Source organism: Ammospiza nelsoni, chromosome Z (assembly GCF_027579445.1).
Source record: "Ammospiza nelsoni isolate bAmmNel1 chromosome Z, bAmmNel1.pri, whole genome shotgun sequence".
NCBI classification, from domain to species: Eukaryota; Metazoa; Chordata; class Aves; order Passeriformes; family Passerellidae; genus Ammospiza; species Ammospiza nelsoni.
This window is the reverse complement of record NC_080669.1, coordinates 31126151-31147990: the sequence shown is the minus strand read 5'-3', so window position 1 is coordinate 31147990 and position 21840 is coordinate 31126151. Positions and strand designations below refer to the sequence as shown.

At 39.5% G+C, this 21840-nt stretch overlaps 1 protein-coding gene across 1 annotated transcript in view; it reads right to left on the bottom strand.

The window, feature by feature from the left end:
• PTCH1 (patched 1) overlaps positions 1-21840 on the bottom strand; it is a 66987-nt gene that overhangs the window by 13599 nt on the left and 31548 nt on the right. Inside the window, exons 12-18 of the mRNA XM_059492937.1 lie at positions 20924-21049; positions 13338-13456; positions 11002-11401; positions 10195-10504; positions 4807-4949; positions 2689-2872; positions 925-1205 (exon numbers count right to left, since the gene is read on the bottom strand). Of these exons, the coding sequence (XP_059348920.1) occupies positions 925-1205; positions 2689-2872; positions 4807-4949; positions 10195-10504; positions 11002-11401; positions 13338-13456; positions 20924-21049 (1563 nt within the window). The remainder of the gene's footprint in view (positions 1-924; positions 1206-2688; positions 2873-4806; positions 4950-10194; positions 10505-11001; positions 11402-13337; positions 13457-20923; positions 21050-21840) is intronic.

Sequence of the window (21840 nt, the reverse complement as noted above, 5' to 3'; positions counted from 1 at the left end):
TGGAGAATTAACTTTAAAAGTAGCTAAAGCCAGGCAGAAGAAAAAAAAAATAGACACACTTATAAAAGCAATGGTGTACTCTGAAAATAAACTCTTTTTCCAAAGGAGAAAAAGTATGCACTACAATAAATTATTTTATAAGCTAATGAATCAAGCATAATAACATAAATTGCTTGATAAGGTGCTATGAAAAATATTCTAGACTAAACATTTACCTTTTAACATACCTGTCATATAAATGTACATTAAAAAAACCCTAGTAACTGTTTTATGCTTTTCTACTTCTGGCTTTTTATAAACCATATGATAGTTTATGGAATTTAAACATAAGGACATCATCATTCAATTTAACTTGAATGTTTACTGAGAAGCTTTTGGTGCCTTGCAGAAAGCATGGAGGAGTATTCTCTGCAGTTTACAATTTTATGATCTTTCTCCTCACTTGGTTACAGGCTTTCCACAGTCTGTACCGTACAACATAAGCATTTCAGTTTTTTTCAGAAATTGCATTCAGAAATGGCTGGGAAAATTTACAGACAAGCTAGTCATAAGCAACTGCCTTAAAAAATAATTATGCGTGACAAAAGAAGAGAAGGAATACAGAATTAGAAATTGTTTTAATAAAGCTCCTAATTTTTCTGTGTCTTTATTTCTTATATTAGTGTGCATTTGAGCAAGGGTAAAAGTTTATATACCTTTCTAAGAAACCTTTAAACCTGCAAAAAAGGTGGCCAAAAGATTAAGGTTATTAAGGTTTGTACCTTCAGCATGAACCCTACCCTCTCAAGTTGAATAAATATATAATGAATGATGCAATATACATACTCCACCAGAGGCCCAGACATAAACAAAACCTTCCCGACTACAGCAAGAGCTATGCTGAAAGGAATTTGACTTCAACAAAGACCCTTATAATAAACTTACAATGATCCCAGCTGTCCAGGGGTTTAGGAGGAAGAGGGCACACACCAGAAACGTGCAAGCCAAAACCACACTAATGGATAAGAGGAGCCAGTGACGAAGTCCAATGTACTGCTCCCAGAAGAGAAATGGGTAACCATTAGGGTAGCTGGAGATCCCCAAGCTGGTGTAGTTGTTACAGATAGCTCTCACTTTCTCAATAGCCTCCACAAAGTCAGAAGTTTCACGCAATCCATTGAGGTAGAAAGGAAACTGAGCATATTCTATGGGCTCGGCTGCTGGAACTAGGAAAATTACAGCAGTGTTAAAATGCACTTTTGGGAAGAGCATGATATACAGGTTAGCAAAATATTTTATTCTTCACAGCAAAATGCATAAAAGGTGGTGAATTTGAATTTACTTGTTTGGAATTAATGATAGTTTTAAAACTCACCAATAAAGAGAAACTGGAAACAGTACATGAGATTACTGTATTTTATCATGCAGCGTAACGGGATGAACACAGCCTCCACCAACTTCCCTAACAGTTACATATAATTTAACAGTTATCTTTCAATCCATGTATTTAATCCTAATCAGTGTTATAGTGCTTCTTACTGAATACCTAGTCAAAAATCCCTGACTGTGACATGAGTGGACAATCACATAATTAAAAATTTTACCCAAATGCTCCTCTTTTATGCATTTTCTTCAAATTCAAAGATCATTTCCCTAAGATTAACTGAGATCCACTGACACAAAATAGAGAAAAATTAGGCTTGAGCAGGTTGGTTGGTTTTTAAAGATTTCCATCGAATATTTGGAAATTCAGATGCAGAAATCCACATTCAGATGGAAATTAGTGGAGGAAAATTCCCCATAACATAGAAGTAATGGCTTACTGACTTACTTCCATAACTTTTTATCCCTTAATAATTTGACAAACCAACACTCTCCATACTTCTTTTTGAGTGTAATGCAAGGTCTACTCTATGACTAGAAAAGAAAAGGCTTTTTCAACAAGACTTTGGTTACTGCCACTGTGTGTTCCAACCCTGCACCTTCATTCAGTTGACTTGCTTAACATGATTTTCCCTATTATAATCTCAACTATAAATTTTCATTAAGACAAAACTTGGCTGACTGCCACAAAGCTCCAGGGTTTGGATACACTGAAGCATGGTTATCCAACCACATTTCCAAGTGCACCAGTTGTCCCCTGTATGCCCTCTCTCCTTCCCTACTGGTGTCCAACTAGCAATCCTCAACTGAAAGCTGAATCAAAGCCAGTTTTTGGTATTGGTGCCAGAAAACAGTGAATGGTGTGAAGTGGAACTTCTCCGCTAGTCCCTCTAGCTCTTGTATGATATCAGTGCAGTAGCTTAGTGTATAAGTTACCTTGGTAAAAATTTCTGAGATATTAGGAATTGAGAACAGCCATGATAGAATTTCAGTAATGAAATTTCAGAATAACTGAGGCAGGAATTTCATCAAATGCCCAGGTTTCTCACACAGACAGAACTATCAAGTAACACTTTAAAAAGCAATGCTTACTATAAACTTTTAGAGCTTTAAACTGTTCTATAACCCATTATTCAACATGATAAAACCCTGCAATGGTGTCACAGTCTCAGCGGTGCTTGGATCTCCTATAACTACAGCATAACACAATGTCTTCTCCTGCTAATGCTTCAGAGCCCTGTGCAGCATCGGGGGTTACTGGTTCTGGAAGGAAGGAGTGGGGGCACTCATGTAAACTGTAGGAAGTTAAGATGAAACACTACTTACTCCTCAGCCGTGTTTCTGGCATGTAGTCTGCTTTGTCGTGCACCCACTCTGGGCGATGCGGGCGGATGTTGGCCTGCGAGGCAGCGTAGGCCACAGGGTCATTGCTAACCCAGGCTGTCAGGTAGATGTAGAAAGCATTTGGGTTAATGATTCCATCCGCATCCACCAGACGCTGCTTAGTCAACTGCAAAACGGGGAAAAAATTAGAAGCCTTTCAGAGTAAGTTTTGCTTTCAGCAGTCTTGCTATAATGCTTTCAACAAATGGCCTGGAGATGCAACACACGTATAGAAGGGTAAAAGCAAGAGAAGATGTATCTCCACTTGAAGGGACTTATCTATTGTTGGACAACAAAAACAAAATCTAAGAAAATGCAGTGACAGTGGTTATTTATAAATTAGTGCTCATATAATATTTACAATAACCAGTAAATCAACAGAAGGTTCCAGAATACACTGAACCAATTAAATCCAAATTCTGAAAGACTGCAGCCAAGAATGAAAAACAACCAAGTTGGAGAAACATATTTAAAGACAGGGAAAGAAAACCTGGCAAGAGTCCCTATACATGTCTGTGTGCAGTTAACCTCTGTTGTTAACACTGAAGGAAATGCCACCCAGTAAATGGAGGAGAGCTATAAAAATAAAACAACATCTGTATAAATTTTGCTAACACTTGCCTCCTATGACCTATGTATTCAGAAAATGCCCAGCGTCAAAAAAGCAGACGACTGCCCCATATTATTTGGGTCACTGTGGGCAAAGCATCTGTGGAGTAAACAGCAGTGGTACACTTCCAGGGTTCTGTTAGCCAAATCCTGCACAGCTAGAGCTCTTGCAGAGGACTCCATGGGTGAAAAGTATTACTGGGGCTTTTTGTTTTGTTTATTTAAAATTCTGGCTGAGCTCCAGTTCCAGGTCTTTTTAATGAAATGAAAAACAACAGTGACAGCAGTTAAAAAAAAAAAAAAGTTGGATTCCAAGGATCTGGATTCAATTAGTCCACAGGATATGCAACAACTGTATGTCTTCAAGCTGTCTCTGGAACTGCACAGTACAGCACTCAACCCCTGTGGGTGCACCACACTTTTCTCCCTCCCAGGCACAGGAAATTATATCAGCAGCTGCAGTCCAATTGCATTTGTTCCACAGTGTACCTGGTACACTCTGCTAAACAAAGTCTCACTGAAGGTTTTCTCTTCTACCCCCTTTCTTTGCCTAATTCATTGCTGAAGCTTCATTCAGACCTGACAGCATGTTGCATGTTGCTATACGGCAGTGTGTTTCACACACTATAGTAACTTTGAACAATGTACTCTGTAAATCTGTCACCTTTAATGCCAGGAAGAAAAAAGAAAGACAGTAAGCAGAACTGCCAAGAAGCTCATTAAAACCACTTTTTTCTGCCTGAAAGCACAGTGAGTTGATGATGACTCTCAGAGAAGAGAGGGTATGTTATTGAAGAATTTCTTCTTCAGCATTTGAAATCTAATTTTAGTGTAAGGAGTCATTCCTAATGTATTTTCACTTACAAATGGCTACAGCAAATGCAGTCATATGCTGTGGTAACCTCAGGCATATTTTATTTAGTCAGCTTTAACAACTGCCATTGGTAGTTCTACAGCACTGTAGATGTATTTAGTGATGTTGGTACAAGAATATGATACTGCATGTAATCATTTCAGTCTCCCTCCTCTATAATTCATCAATACATTTTTAAAAATGCTCTTCTTTGAACCAATCAGTAGGAACAAAACAAATAATTGCAAGTGTCCGACACAGGACTAAACTCCATACACCTACGGATGCAGAGAGGTATTTTCACAACAATTTCCATGGAAACTGAACATGTCTGGCACGGGGGCATAAAATGCACACCAGTAACAATCTAGGACTGGTATTCGCCATGTGGATTTAAACACTTAACAACACAGGCCATACTGCATCTGAGGAGTGGCTTCAGCAACATCAGCAAGGCCATAAAAGAAAGGCACAATTCAGACATTCAGCTCCTTGAGATGGAAAAAAAGATACTACAACCTCTGTAGACTTTGCACCTCCCTCCGCTCCTGAAGACTTGTGTATTGTTGTGTAAACCAGCATGAACTCTGATACACTACCTGGCTGATGTCAATAGGCTTTGCATGGTTGCCTGTTTGTACCAAGAGTTTGTAAGCCAAAACAGCATCATCAGAACCATTTTTATAGTTGTTGTAAGTGATCTTCCCGGTTTCCCAGTCACTGTCAAATGCATCCTGAAGTCCTGAGGAGTTAAGAGAGACAAGGGGAAGACAGAATAAGCAGGTGAATAATCACTATTATAAACAAGTTTCAAAAGGAGAAAGAATAATGATGCTTTTCCATAACCGAATCAGGATGAAAATTATTGACCTGGTGCCTCCTAAATTTGGGGCTCCACACTGTCAGTGTGTGGGAAGTGTCTTGCATGTCCAATATTTTGCCCAAAGAAAGGCAGGGGAAGCAAGAAAATGCAAGAGAGAAGCCCCAGGAGTCTCCAGGTTGTGCAGACCAGCAAAGTTAAGGTAGCAAGCTGAAAATGCCTTGTGAACTGGCAAAAATGGCTTCCCCTCAAGGGAAATTGAATATCTTCTCCAAGCCTTCCACTTGGAGAAGTGTATGGGAAAACGTTAATCTTGTCTATAACAGAGAAGGGCTGAGCTCAGCCCTCAGCCGGCTTCACCATCTTACAACCAGAGGAGGCATAAGTCTGTTACCTAGAAGGGAAACCTTCTCCTCACTCGCCTCTGCCTCACCAAAGCCCTGGCTGAGTGCATGGAACCACAGAAGAAGACACACACCGCTCTCATTACTGTTTGGAGCTACTGCAGAGCACTGGGGCAATAGCTTCTACACTATAACCAGAAATTCCACTACAAGCAGGGAGAAAAACACACTCAAACTTTCAACTTCAAACAGCAACTCAGCTGCTCCTCAAGCACAGCGTGAGTGAACAGGATTTTGTCAATTTGTTCCATCTGTTCAACTTGTGCAGCTAATACAAGTCATGGGATCTGCTGCCAGCATATGTAAAGATCACAGCCAACACCTATTCACTCTGAACTGTTATTTTCCTCCTTGCCACCCTTCAAGGGGGAGGGAATACCTCACAGCAGAAATTTGGATCAGATTTAGTACAGGAAGCCACATCCCAGTGCAAGGAGGCTCTGTGCAAGCAGATGACAAACCGCATGTCCAGGGAAGGGAATAAAAAGGCTGGGGGAGTGGCGGTGGAGGAAATCATCGACCCACCTCACAGCTGGGCTGAGGAGCTGTAATGAAAACCATCGCTGCAGGCTGGATAGGTTAGCTACAGCTGTACTGAGATAAGAGCACTGGAAAAGAAAATGCACCCGGCTGACACTGTCTCCGGGACACAGTACCCATTCCCATTGACAAACTCATCCTCTCTTCCTTAGAAAACTGCCTCCCATGCTGTCTCACTAAACCATGTCAAATCATGTGAAGCCAACAGGCTGAGAACCAAATTATGAAAGAAGCCTGCCAGATCTCTGCATGCAGTCCTCTAGCACTGTTCTGGGAGGATGACAATTTGCCATCAGGTTTTCTGACATCACCAAAGGACTTTGAGGTTCCCTTTCAAAAAAGCACTGTTTGCTGGCACTGCAGACAGGGGAAACATTGGTAAGAGTATGCAAAAATACCAATCCATCCCTTCTGTCCCATGACCAGTTCCATATCAGTTTCTCACAAAGTGGCCAGGTGAGAGTATTTGGGCTATCATATCAGTGACAAGAAACACAATGACTTTGGAAAGTGAAGAGGATGCAGTCAACAAAGCACATGGAAAAGGAGATGACCTAAGAACAGTGTAACTTCCATTAGAAATGTCTCCCTTCCACAGAAGGAGCACACAAACTGCTATGATGCACAACATCTCAGAGCAGAGCTTTCACATAAACATCCTACCCCTGTCAGGGGGTTCCACAGACACAATAATAAATAAATTCATTGGCATCTGACATACCAGTTTGAGGTTGCAAAAAAGGGCATGTACTTGGAAACATTACTGCAGTGGGTGAAAACTCTCTTACGTCTCCACCACATCCCCCTGCTTCCCTGTTCTCAAAAGTTTGGCCATCCTTCAAACCCTGCTCCCTTTTACACTTTTACTCTTCAGCTAGCTTAAACACTATGTTTCAGATCATTTTATAACTCACCTTGCTGAAACTGAAAGTCTACAGAAAGAATCTTAAGAAACCATTGGCAATCGTACTTAATTTCTGAAGAATTTCAAACTTGCAAGAAGTAAAATTTGCCATTACACTTGAAGTTTGTAGTAGACTTTGCTGCCTTCAAAGCAAACATGTTCATAACAATTATTTTAGTAGATATTTAATCTATCATAAATGGGATAAACTATACATTTCTGGGCAGAAAGATGAAAGTATCTTGCTCACATCTTTCTGTAGAAAAGTTATAGAAATTAAAGGAATTTTTAAAACTTTATATGTGGGATTTTTTCACATAAGCAGTCACTTTTGCTTAGTGCTTCAGAAGAAAGTGACAATACAGAAAATTAGGTGAGAGTGGGGGTGAGGAAGGAGTTCCTACTGGCTCATGTGAGCAGCTGCCACCTTGAAACACCAGATAAGATTTCCCTTTGCAAAAACAAGCCTAATTAGAAGCCATCAGGGAATCCAAGCTACCTCATTTATATTTGGTCACTAACAAAAGCAATGTTAACACTTACAGCTTAAATGAATGATTAGTGTGAACTTTTCTTCTATTTCATTATCAGTAACAGAAAATACAGTAACATAAACAATACTAGAAAGCAAAATAAGAGGGATCTCTGAAAAGAGAAGTGCATGAGGCAGAAGGCACACTCCACTGCTCTTAGATGAGGAAGAATGCACAGCTAAACCAAGGGTGCCTTGTTGGTGAAAAATGGTTGTTCACATGTTGTTGCATCCTTCATTCTGCTGGACAAATGTGTGCGTGTCAGAAGGCCATCTTGAGCCATTAACCTCTGGCACTGGATTCACAGTCAAGTCAGCAGGAATTAGCCATGCAGGTCAAAGCTGTTCCTGCTTCGATTATCCAGCCCTTCCAACACATAAAACTATGCCAGTAGAACTGCTCTACCTCACAGAATCCAGCCTAAACCTACACCTTGTTTGCAAATTCTCTCTTCATCTTCCCTTGACTCTTTTGGCATCAGCCACAGCTGGTAACAATCAGGTGTTATCAGGTGTTATTCTGCATGTTAGTCTGCACCTTACAATAATTCCCCAACTATGACAAACATGGCAGCTTTTAGTCCAACAGTCTAGCTCCCCCCTGTAACATCAATTCCCTGTACCACTCGAAAATATAATCTCTTTCTATTGATACATCACAACATCCTCCTTTACAGCCCTGTGAATGAAGTATCACACCCTGTGCCTGCAACTTTACAAAGCAGCAGTGTTGCATTAATTGTGACCTCCTCAGAAAAGGTAGGGAGGACGGGTAAGGATACAGACCTAAAAGCTAATTAATAATCATAACTTTTAATTCTAAAGCTGTGTGTGATTAAAAGACTGATCCATGGCCTGTCACAAGACCAGCATGTCACATGGACCACAGCAAGTCACTACAGCTCCCTGGAGTCACCCTGACTACTCTACTGTAACATTTTATCTCCATGCAGCCCCTCAGTATGCCCCGGGGTACCAGGAATACACACAGCTCCTCTAGTGGAAGAAAAGCAGAGGACAAATAAGGATAGGATGGCTAATGTGGACTGGAGGGGAAAAGTAACTATGTGCTGAGCTAAGTACAGAGTAGGAACACCGCTATGATCAGAGCATGTCTGCAAAGAACACACACGAGCACAGACATACAGTGTGAGGGGACATGCAGGCCCTTGGCCACACAAACAATCCGTAGTGCAAGAGGGATGCAAAGGATTGCAAAGAGGACAGGGAGGCACCCAAAGTGAAAGAGGTTTGGGAAAGTATGTGGTGCGCCTGACAGAGGGGCACTGGGAACGGGAGTACTCCTGGGAGTAGCAACAAGTGGGCCAGCCTCCAGCATTTCACTTTGAGCAGCCTGCAAGGGAGCAGATCCAAGGGCACCTCCTTCTGATTTTATCGTTGGCAGACTGTGCTGAGGTTAAGCACTAATAAAGCTTCCTGAACACAATCTCAGATTTCCATCTCCCTCATGGGGGAGGGGGAAAAAGAGAAAATCAGGACACCAGATACACTTTTTCCTACTGTTTTGGAACAGCAGCAAAAATAACCACAAAAGAAACAAAGTAAACAGCAAAGGTTTAAGAGAATTTGGAAAAGCATGTAGAAGGACCGCTTAGAATTCTAGCAAGTATAGTAAGGTTCCAATCCAGCAAACATCTAGCTACGTTGAATTTTCTTCCCGCCAGTAATGCCATCCTTTACAGCTCAATATGCTTATGTGAGCAAAATATTTTAAATAAAGCTTCCAGTAAGTAGACTGCAATGAATGGATCCAATGTATTTAAAAAACATTAAAAAACCCCAAAGTTAATAGCTGAAATACTGCTTTGCATTATTTAGGAATGTATTAACACATGGGAAACCTCATTTTGTGTAGATTTGTCACTTACATGCGTCTGCTTTCCTAATATTGTTCAACATATTTTCAGAGGGAATAAAATACATCAGATACTGACAGTTACTTATATGTTCTCTAAGAATCACAGGCTGCAGTGGTCATCTGTACACAATTAATTTTAAAATTCACAGAAATTTACAGTCTCACCAGGTCGGCACAATTTTTTTTTTTTTGCAAACACTTCCTAGAAATTTTCCCAATAAAAAGATATAGATAGGACCAAAGCAATCCTGGGCAAGGTATGTTGGCTGTTAAAGTATCTTCAATATTCAATTACTTGGTTTCAATATAATTATTATCATAGTACCTGAAAGGCCATGCCTTCTCTTGTTTTTCCCCACCCTGTTACACTTCAGCACAGAAACGCAGCACCACAGAAAGGGTGAGTGTAGTTGATTAGAAACCTGGACTATGCAGTAAGTTCCTAGTCCAATAAAACACACAAGCCACACTGAGTTTTCTTCATGCCAGCAGTCCCAGCGGTAGCCAACAAGATCACTCAAGAGCTGAAAGTTAAGTCTGTGTCAGAATACATCACCGGATAGGGATTTTTCATTCACTGATCTGAAAACACTCACCAAATATTTATTTACCCAAGACACAGGGCCATATTTGGCCATAATGCATAACACCTCATCAATTGCTTACACATGACTGGCATGGATAGAATCCCTTAAAGCTTCATAACTGTCTTACTAGGGAGCAAACTTAAACACAAAGAAAATAAGTGACAAAGAGTGGGCCCACACATGGGTTCAAAGCAGCACCCAGGCATTCTCCCTACTGCTCAGAGCCTTTAACTGTGTGACTGAATTACAGCAATACCATTATGAACAACTGCTCTTTCTGAGCAAAACAAACTACGAAAAGTTTCTGTAATGCTCTCTTACCTTGCAGCCAGTCTCGAAAGTAGTGCAACCACATTTTGGGGAGCTGCCTATCCTCTTCCAACAAAACATATGCCACGTTGCTGAAACTTCTGTGAAGTTCATAAAGTAACTGCTGGACATTTGGATAGTCTGCTTTCTGTGTCACAATATACATGTTGTAGAATGAAAAGTACTTGAACTGTGCAGCAATAAAGTCGTATTCCCGTGTTTCCCGTGGTACAATGTCTGTGAGATCTAGTCCATCTCTTACCCGGGTAGTTCCATAAAGGCTGAGCCCAAGTAAACCCAGAAAAAGAAAAATAACCACAATCTGCAACAGAGAACAGAGATGTATTTGGTTTTAGGCTTCTAAAGGAACTAACAATTCATAATGTCATATTACAGAACCAAATTCAAAATTAACATCCATCAGTACTTTCAAGCTTTTATTTTTCTGGTGTTTTTTTCATGCATATACATACTACAAGACTAAAGTCATTCGTTCTTCCTTGAAGGGGCTCTGCATCATGGATGAGAAATTTCTATTGTAGTAAAGTTTGAAAGTGACAATAATTTCACTGTTCACAAGCTTATGTTACTCAAAGTCACCAGCACCTTCACTCGTAACATATATTTTAAGTATGTGTCCATAGCACTTGCAAGATAAAACTTATAAAATAAGAAACCAGCTGTAAATTATTAAAAACTGTTATTTCACAAGAACTGTATTTATTCCTTATATTTAAAATCATTGCTAGGATATTTTTTTAAAACCGGGCAAGGCAGAAATCTAATTTTGAAACCCAGGTAAATAGTTCCCCCGATTACCTTAGCTTTTGGTTTTAGGAGGAATGGAGCATAATGCTTTTCTGCAAAAGATGAGAGTGTCCACTTTGTACAGGGTTGCTCAAGGCAATGTATACTGGAGTCTGAGAATTGGGAAAGCAAATCCCTCGTCGAGCTTGTGCTTTCTGGGCTCTGGCAGCTCAGGTTATCTTGTGTCACTGTCACTGGCTGCACAGATATTTCTGAGCGGGGCTCTGCTGTGGTGTAGTACACCTGCGTGTGAGGATCATATTCTGTGCGCAGCTGCACTGTGGACTGCATTGTAATCTGGGTTTCATGTGCAAAACTGTGGCTGCTGTACGGGGGTGGAGGACTGTAGCAGGTATTGTCATTTTCTGCATACGCTTGAGGCTCAACCTGAATCACTCTAGTGACACACGGGCTGTAAGAGAAGAAAAAGCCATCTGATCGCATTGAGACAGATCTTTATTTTAATCGGGCTAGATAGGGTAACATGCTTTCATCTGAGATTCTTTTCTGCTTCTACCAGACAGTTTACACTAATTAGGTGTACCACTTAGATATTAATTGCATTCTGCGCATTTAGGAAACATCTCTCAGCTATGGTTCATAGTGTAAGCTCCTGAGAATATGTGCTAATTTCTTGTCCTTCAGGAAGAAGGAAACAGCATCTGTCTGAAGACATTGACATGTACACACATCACTCCAATAATTACACATGCTCATCAGGTAGTTGTACAGTCTGAATGCACACTAAGTCTGTGAGTCTGCATCTCTGTACCCACACTGAGAATTAAGATATTTAGATGAAGAGGGAAATGCATGACATAGCTAGTTCTTGTGTTTAGAAGAAATGAAGTAACTGTTAAATGATATTTGAACATTCTGGATAAGATCTCAGACTTTTGGGAGGCAGGTTGAAATTATTTGCCATATACTGACTGAATATTTTATAAATCAGGAAAACGTAAAGTATTAATGAAAGGATTAATTTCTAGGAAGGATGGGCCATATGAAGAGACAAAACCACAGAAGTAATTGAAGTATTCCCTTTATTTTAGTCTATGCAAGACCCTAGCAGTTACATAGTTTATATTAAAAAAATATAATTATCAGAGACAAGCCTATTCCTGTACATGAGAAATGACAAATGGACGATACTCAACAGTATCAAATATTTTTCATCAAGTGCACAAATCCTACAAAAATTAGAGGAATTCAGAATGTTGCCTACCTAATCAAAGCAAGCTCTCAATAACTGCATTTCTTCAGATGCAAAGGGGCTGAATTCTGATCCACATTTGGTGTAGCTTTGGATGAGGGAATAAATGGAAGGTCTGAGTGTCCTGAATTCTTGAGAATCAGGGCTCCAATACCCTAATACATTCAGCTGTTCTCTGGAAATATGACTGAATAAGAAATAGCTTGGGATCCACTCCCTGTTTTAACCATTATCTCAGAGACAAATTTAGTAAAATGTTTTCTTCCTTTGACATTAAATATTAAACTATTGGGTCCTGGATGCATGTAAAGGGTTAAAATGTCCCAATGAAGATTCTCTACATCTTGGTTATGGCAGTATGAGTACATGTGTAGAAGTGTAGCTCATCCTCTTCATTGTAGTCAAAAGCAAAAACTAAGGTAGAAAAGATGTTTGGTTTCCAAGCAGTGGCTCCACCGATGACAGCAGACTCCTAACCCCCATTATAGGCTCAGAGTTGGCTGTGTATCAGGTGAGAGTATGTTTGTACGTGCTTTAGAATGGCAGTATTACCATTCTGTATTACTAGTGCAGCCACAAAGGACACTTTATCAAGCATTATCCTGCAATGGTAGTGATTATTCCTTATAGTGCTATGAAAAGGGGAAGTAATTTCACAGTTTATTTATTTAAGTTTAAAGGCATAAATGCATAAAATTTAACATATCATAATTTACTGTAAGTCAGGCTTCTCAGTATCCTGAGTTATGTACACCTTTCCAAGATTAGCTAGTACTGGCACTGGACACCTTGCAGTAAGTCAAAACCTTCTAAAATACTTCAAGATATTCCTAAATAGTGGGTCTTTCATCTGCTTTCAGAAAGCTGTTCTCCAACAGTCAAAATGAACATCTATAGAAATGAAGGGAAAAGTGTGGGGGAAAGGGGGTATGGGGGAAGAAAGGGAGTCAGATGTGCTTCAGCTTTTCCCTTCAGGCAGGTAAAAAACAAGGTAGCAAATGTAAGCCAGTCACTAGCAATGAAATGGTAACAATAACATGCTGATCCCACTTTAGTGAAGAACTCCCACACTTGACAAGGAATGGATGCACTGATTGGTGACCACAGAGAAGACAAAGCTGCTGCTAACTCTCACCTTGTAAAACAGCAAAATATGTCCAGTCTCCTGTCCTCCCGACGGTAAAGGTCCATGCTCAGGATAGCAGGAAAAATCAGCAGAACCATAGCAAAATTGAACACCACCACAACAGCTGCCTAGAGACAATCACAGGATAAGTAACGCTGCTAAACTTCATCTAGGGCATCAGCTTTACAAAGCATAAAAATCCCTTTCAACTCTCATCCTCATTTACCATTGCAATCCATTTGATGCTTTCAAGCTTTTGCCTGAGCAAACTGGGAGATTATATTTTCCCATTTCATTATGGAAGGACTATTGTGATGAATTAATTTAATACTCAACCTCGTATTATTATAACACATCTGTGCCTGGATACGTGGTGATTATTTTTAAAGAGGAAAAACAGCCTGTTGACTCAGTAATCATATTTTTACATAAAACTCTGACATATTTTGAGTCTCAAAGCAAAATTAAATGGAAGATAACCTGAAACTAGAACTGAAGGTCTTACATTTATGGGATCTGAAGCAATTTAAGCATCACAATAATATTAAAGCATGTTATTAAATCAGAGAATTAGATCTCAGTAAATTTTAAAAAACTATCACTTTAGTGAAATACCGTGGACTTGATAGTCTTACTTAAAAGTTCAGCCAAGAAAGAGCAATATTTTGAGTTTATCAGGGATTATTTTTTAAGTACAATCAAAACTAAATCAACACCACACAGCAAATATATGTATTAATATGTCTGTGTTTAACAGAGCTTGATTTATAAGCCAGTCTACCAAAATGAGTCTTAAATTGGAACAAGAATACTTGATTTAATTTGTAAAGCAAGTATCACATAATGAAAAAAACAACCTCCCTGCCCACCCCCTTTCAAACCATACTCCAAACCCTTTCCCACACAGAGATTCCCAGAGAATTTCCATAAACATATGTGGTGCAGCATCTATCATTATTATTGATAGCATTTATTTGTAATGCAGAATTGTTAGGAGCCCTACCCATCACAAAGGGAAAGCTGGGCACTGGGAACTGGAAGAGGGTTGTAAGAGTAGGAGAAACACTGGGAAAAAAAATTTTCAGCCACCAACCAATGAAAAGAAAAAACCCTTTGAAAGCCTTATGTTTTACCCATTTGGTAAGCAGCAGCAATCTCAATGCTAGCCCAGTTTCATACATATAGATAGACCAGCTATCTATATATAAACTGTCAAGTTCCTCCACCTGTGACTTCTGAAATAATGGCTACGTGGGTTAATACATTCTTAAAGAGCAGCAAAAGTTAGGCTACAAAAATGACCCAATATAAATGTGATGTCCTTTTCCCCGAAAGAAATATATGGTTTCTTTTGATCTTGAGAGATCAGACCTCAAAATTGGCAGTACAAACAAATTTATCTGCAAAAATCAAAGTAATAACACTCTGAATGATTTTTACAGTTTTGAAATAGTCAGAATATAATAAAAAGCTTAGATATTGTTTTTACTGTTCTTAAAATGACAGAATTGACTAGTTATGTAAATATTTTCTAGTAAGTTCAATCATAAATATAGTGTGTACAAAAGCTGGTTTTATTGCTGTTTCTTTTTCCTGACCTCCAGCCTGCTTGAAGTAAGATTTTAGTACTGCTGGTTGTCTGCAGACATGGCTACTAAAACAGAATTTACCTGGTACTTGAAGCCAAATTAGTATTTAGTCATCTTTGCGAGAAAAGATCCAATGATTATTTAATGATTTATAAATATTCACACAGAAAGGCATGCAAGGTCACAGCCAAGACTTTAAAACTTTAAAATCACTAAAGACTTTAAGTGATTTGCTTTTGATCTGTTCTAGAATTAATTCAATCTGTCAGAAAAACAAAAGGCTGCTGTTGAAAGAAAGGTGTTTGTTGGACCTCGTTCTTACAATTGCTTTCTTTGCTGGTGCTAAACCAAAAAGAGGTTGAATCACCCATATAAAATGAATAATTAGTTGTGACTAACTAACATCTTGTATCAAGGATCAGCTAAGATTTACTGAGATTTGGAAAAAATAGCTGAGGTCTGAGTCAATAATTCTTACTCCTCTCAGCATGGCTGAAAAACTAACAGAAGTCCTCTGTTTCTGCTCTATAAACTGCAAATACTTCATGCCATATCAGTTCCCTTTCTAGACCTCAACATCCTTGAATCACCAATGTTATTGAATCTGAAAAGTAATACTTAACTGTGTGGTAGAGATGCCATTAAGGATAGGTATATTGACATTTGATTTTTTTAGGAAGCATCAAAACTAATCCAACAACACACAGTAAATCTGACTACTTACATCTCTTTTTAGAACAACTAGATTTTCCACTGTGCCATCCTAGTGCTGATGTACTAACTGCCCTGCAAGTAAGATATTTCAAAACAATCTCTGTTCTGATTTTAATTTTAATAGATTCCTAGTGCTTAATGTTGCACTACCTATATATTGCACGCTCTCTCTCACCCACCTTAACTCAGTGTTACAAGGATTAGTTGTTCTCAGCTTTCACAACTGAGTTCTTGAACAAATTCTAATACAGTGTCCCATCAAAGAAACCCCACCCTCTGACTTGATAAGGAGAGGAAAGGATGAATTACTGAAGAGTGATTCAGTCCCTGCCCTGATGCATCTGCCACTGCTGCCCTCCCAATGCCATTCATACACACAGTGCTGCAGAATAGGGAAGTACAAGCACTGAGGTCCTGACAGCAGCCACAACCTGTAAAGACAACAAGGAACTGTGGCAGCTGAGCTTCCTGAGCACAGACAGCACCCAGGCTGAAAGCATGCTTAGGATTTCTGAGAACAGGACATCTTCTCTCGCACCTTTGGAGACCAAATGGGATAGAAAAAGGCCTCAGACCTTTTCCTTGGGAAATCAGTGAAAGTAAGATTAGCCTAGGAAGAATAAAATGGGACCCACTCAAGGGTGTAAAATGAATGCATTCAGTGAAATGAGATCAGAGAGCAGTAAAAAAATTCCATTAATCAGGCAAAAATTATGTTGGTCACTTCCTGAGAAATATGCTACAGTTTTTGCATCTTTTCATAATGCACAGCTTAAAAATATTATTGCTGCTGCAACTGTTAACAGAGACAGAAGAATGGCAGTCTGTGCTGGAGGCAGCAAGGGAGCAGGGAGCCAAGCTGGTAGGTATGTGCTGGGGCCCTGCTGAAGTATGTGCTGCTATGTGCCATCCCTGGCAGCCCACCCAAGGAGACCGGGTGTGCTGTATAGCCAGAGGTGATGAACAGATGAGGAGGTCTGTCAGGAAAACTTCCACCCTACTGCTCTCTATCTGCAACTCCCTCCTGATATGGTACAGGCTCAGATCCTCGTCCCCTGCCCCCTTTCCCCTTAGGCTTTAATTCTGCTTGTTAAATTCTCATGTCAGGGGCAGGGAAAGGTAAATGGTGTGGATAAAGGTGGGGGACGAACCACTTCAGCAGAGTAAGATAATAGAAAGAGCTTAAAAGCATACTTTCTTTCCCTCCATAAACCCACCACTGCCACCTGGTAATGGACTTCTGCATTTAGGAAAAAAACTTGTCATTCTTGTGGTGAGGGAAAAAGTTATTACTAACACTCCTTGGGAAAAGTTCCACCTCTGCTCATTGGTGGATCCACACCACTCCTCTGCTGTTGGGGAAAGTAGTTTCTGATCTAAGACAGAGAGGTTGATAAATTTTTTTAACTTATCTTTCCTGGGAAGAGTTTACTGTGTGACAGTCTCTGAACAGTCTGTCTTAAGAAATAATACAGCCCAGAGGTAGTTAGACTCCACCATGACTTCCTTCACTTATACTCAAAACAAAAGGCTGTTCTTAAGACATTCCTATTGCAAACTTCAAAACTTTCAGTGGATTTCTCTCTTCCTTCACCACCATTTTAAGAAACAAAACACGTCTGAAATTCAGGAGCTACTCCTTTAGTGTCTTGAGCACTCTTAGAGATGATTCTTATGACTGAGTATTTAGGTCATATTCAGCGATCTCAAAGCCCTAAAACTGCTTAAAAAGGGGGCTAATAAGATTAACAAATTAAAAAAATATAGAACAGGGAAAGAACTAAAACAGTCCCTACTTGTGCATGTAATTAACTTCAAAGATCTCACTTTCAAAAGAACTAAATTCCACTTTTTAAGTTTTGCAAAGAGCTAACCCTAGCAGACTCTTAAGACACCATCCGACTTGCAGTGTTCAAGTTCCATAAAGTAAATAACCAGCTCAGAGGTATCAATGAACTGCTTTATCTGGCAGAATATGACAGAAGCTAAGACAGAAGAAGGCACTGATGTGCAAAACATGAGTTTCTAACTAGTTTATCTTACAGATGCAGGAAATTATTTATTCTCCCTCAGCAGCCAGGTTATTTTACCAATACTGGGCCTCAAAATTATGCAAAGGTTGACAATTACCTTGTAATGTCTTAAGAAAAGTGAATGAAGAGCAAAACAAGGTCAAGAGCAATCCTTCTTTTTCAAGCCCCTCTGTTAAAAATTCATTATCTAGATGAGAAGGTGGTAGTATCTGTGAAAAGTAAATGCAGCAGTATTTTATTGTTTTTTAAGTCTTGCTAGGAAACCATCAAAGACAGCTAGGACTTCTTGTTTAAACAAGTCTGAGTAAGAGGGAGAGAGAGGAAAGAGACTGTAGATAAAGAAATCCATACAAAAATACAGACGACCCACCAAAACTGCCATGATTCTCTGATTCCAAGCACTGAGATCAAAGCATCACCTGATTTTGATTTTACCTTGTGAAGCTAGGCAAAGCAACTAATAGATGTTCCTTCCTAACAACAAAGGATTTCACTTTAGTGGTTGCTAACTTACAAGTGTATCAGTCATATATGCAGCTCTGACATCAATGAATATAAATTGCCCACTGCTCTTCCTTTGCACGCATCACCTCTTATATACAGGGCTACTGTGTTCCAGCAAAGAGAAATTACCAAGAGAGAAAAGTTTGGGTAATTCAAACCCTAATTTCTGGACACTCATGTGGGTTCCTACACATAAATTCCGTATTAATCACTGCCTTATAAAAGACGTCAATATTTTTATTCTGAATAATATCAACATGTTCATACATTAATACAGCATGTTGAAATCTCACTGGAAGCTTTTTGTTTGTCATTTTGCTATTTTAAACTTTCAGTGATTCAGTCTGTAGCATGGCAATAGGCTAATAAATTACTTTAGGACAGGCATATGTAAGTTAGCTGATTATACTATCAATTACAGCTGTTGTCTCCACATATGTTCCAAAGACAACCTGCCACATTCTGATGTTGAAGAGTGAAAACATGTAAAAAATGAGCAAAATTTGATCAGATAAGAGAGAATTAATATTGGTGGATCACACTCAACAACTCAGCAATGGGATTACAACAAAACGGCCGATTTGTGTTGAATATTTCTTTATGAAATGCATTTAGGCTGATGCAACTTCTTTAGAGCAGGTACTACAGTCTGATGACCTCCTGTTAGCTGCTGAAGGTACCTGTCAAATATTTGAAACTGGGACACAGACTTAAGAGACATAAATAACTTCTTCGAGTGGAAGAAGTGATATACTACCAAGAGTATTTCATGAATAAAGTTTAGTCTTTACCATGCAAATGACATGAGGATTAACAAAGCCAAGTGCATGGTCCTGCACCTGCACTTGTATTATGGTATCAGGTCAGGCTGGGAATGAGCAGATGCAGAGCAGCCCTGCCCAGAAGGACTTGGGGTTGCTGGTGGGTGAGAGGCTGGGCATGACCCAGCCATGGGCACTCCCAGCCCAGAGAGCCAAACGTGTCCTGGGCTGCATCCAGAGCAGCGTGGGCAGCAGGGGAGGGAGGGGATTCTGCCCCTCTGCTCTGCTCTGCTCTGGGGAGAGCCCACCTGGAACCTGCATCCAGCTCTGGGCTCCCAGCACAGGGAGGACGTGGACCTGTGGGAGTGATCCAGAGAAGAGTCACAAAGGTGATTTGAGGGATTGAACACCTCTCATGTGATAAAAGGCTGAGAGAATTTGGATTACTCAGCCTGAAGAAGAGAAATTTCTGAAGGGACCTTACAGAAGCCTCCCAGTACCTAAAGGGGGGCTACAAGGAGGTTGGAGAGGGGCTTTTCACAAGGGCATGTAGGGACAAAACAAGAGGAATTACTTTAAACTGAAAGAGGGTAAATTTCAATTAGATATAAGAAAGAAGTGTTTTTTAAAAATTTGGGTGGGAAAACACTGGAACAAGTTGCCCAGAGAAATCTAATTAAAGATGTCTCTGCTCAGGGTGTAGGGGACAGGGTTGGGCTAGATGACCTTCAAAAGGTCTGTTGCAACTCAAGCTATTCTGTGATTCTATAAAATAAAACATATGATCATATGATCTGTAAGAAGAGACATCTAGGTTTTGGCAAATCAGCAGAGCTAAACACTGCTTACTATTCAAGGCTAAACATCTAGGTTTAGTTGCCACAGGCATCTGCTAAATGATAAAGAAAACCCATGAGGCCTGTACATTCTCTATTATTCTCCATCAAATTGCCTATTGAGAAGGAAATGTAAACAAATTATTAATGCTTCAGTTTTTAGCTTTTGTATTCTTCATATTCTGTATTATTAGTAACATAACTGCAATCACAAGCAGTTTACCATTTTACAGTTTAATGCAGGCATACTTAAATCTCTGAGAACAGCAATAACTGCCACATGTATTAGGAAAAATTGCAGCCCTGGTTCCTCTGGGTAGCCAAGGGCTCAATGAGAATAAAAATCAATGGAGAACCAGGCCAGAGAAGAAGAAAAATAACTACTGAAATAGTACAGTGCTATAAATTGCTAGTGTCAGGAGAAAAACTTCCAAATCTTTCTTCAGTCTTCACTTTTAGAAGAAATCCTTCTCCAATATCATAAATATTTCATGTTTATGAAGGTACATTATCACAAACAAATACAAGAAGACAGAGGAAGGCAGAGCAAGCAATGCATGGTTCAGCACATAAAATTGACATTTTCTTTGTACCCATCTGGAACACAATTATTAAGCTTTCTCCAAGTTTGCTAAAATTACTGTGAGTAAGGCAGTAAAAAAGTGCTACAGCAATTATTAAAATTACAAATTAATATGTACTGCTGCAATTGCACTAGTAGTTTTGAAGAGCAGCAAACTGGACAAACATGAATGAAAGGATTAAATTGCTGCTGAGAAACAGTACAGTACACACTACACCGCAGCCTACTCCTCTTGACTTTAGAACACAAATCCCTCTGGGAACTTGTTTCTTCTTAGTTACATACAGCTTGGGTTCTGCATTCAACCCAGCTGTGGTGGGACAGAGTATTCTTTCACTTGCTAGCAGGATGTGAGAGACTCTGTGGATGAGAAAAAGGAGCAGGAGAATGGAGAGCAGACAGCAGTTGTTACTGCCCAGGTCTGTGGTACTACTGCAGTGAGGTTCTGGCTCAGTGAACCACAGGAGCACCAAAATCAGGCTTCAGTGCCACCACCTAGTACCATTATCACACTTCCACAGGGCATCAGAGCTAACAATGGGTAGCTTACTTGGATATAAAGGTTATAAACTTACTTGGAGCGAAAATGCTCTTAAAGCTGGAATAGGAATTAAGGCAGCCATAAAGAAAGCAGTAACATTGCTGATAGATGTAAGGGCTACACTTGCTCCTGTTCGCTTCAGACATTCACCTGTTCTGTCCTGCAAAACAAAGGATGCATCTTAAAAGTCAGGTGAATAAGCTGATGTCCTGCAAATGATGGGGTCATCCTACAGATGTAACACAGTACCAGTGAAAAATTATCACAATTAAATTCTGAATATAAATTCAGAATATGTGAGAAAAGTACATATCAAGTTTACTGTTCAGTAGGAACATAGATGAATTGCTCAAGTTTTTGAGGGCAGAAGACATGACTAGAATCGATTCTAGCTTCAGAACGCAAAACTAAATGGGTGCTGACAATATATCAAATACATCTCTGTTGAGAAGGATTTTATTTTTACCAGTAGAATCACTTAGTGTTCTCATTTTTCAGACAAAATAAGCATGTATTAACAGCAGAGAGGCATAACATAGCCAAACATCTTGAAAAAATATGTAACAAAACAAACAAAAAGAACTCCACCAAGTCTAGGGACCACACACAAAACCCACCAAGAAATCAAGATAAACACATGACCCTTTCCTAACCCAAGAGGCTATTATGAAGCAGACAGAGATTATAGAGTGAGGTTGCACTACCTGCATACAAAACCAGCTGGAGAAAGCACATGGAAGACTGCTCATACAAAACAAAATTAGCAAATATGCACTAGGTTTTAAATGGAATGTACTTGGGATGTGAAAATTTGGACTGAGACTAAAAATATTAATAAAAGTAAAAGATCATAAAAGTGATGATGCCTTAAATTTCCTATTAGTTATATGTTATGCTTTGCAATGTCATGGTCAATAACAAACTTCAGAAAATAAAAACAAGAGAAAAATA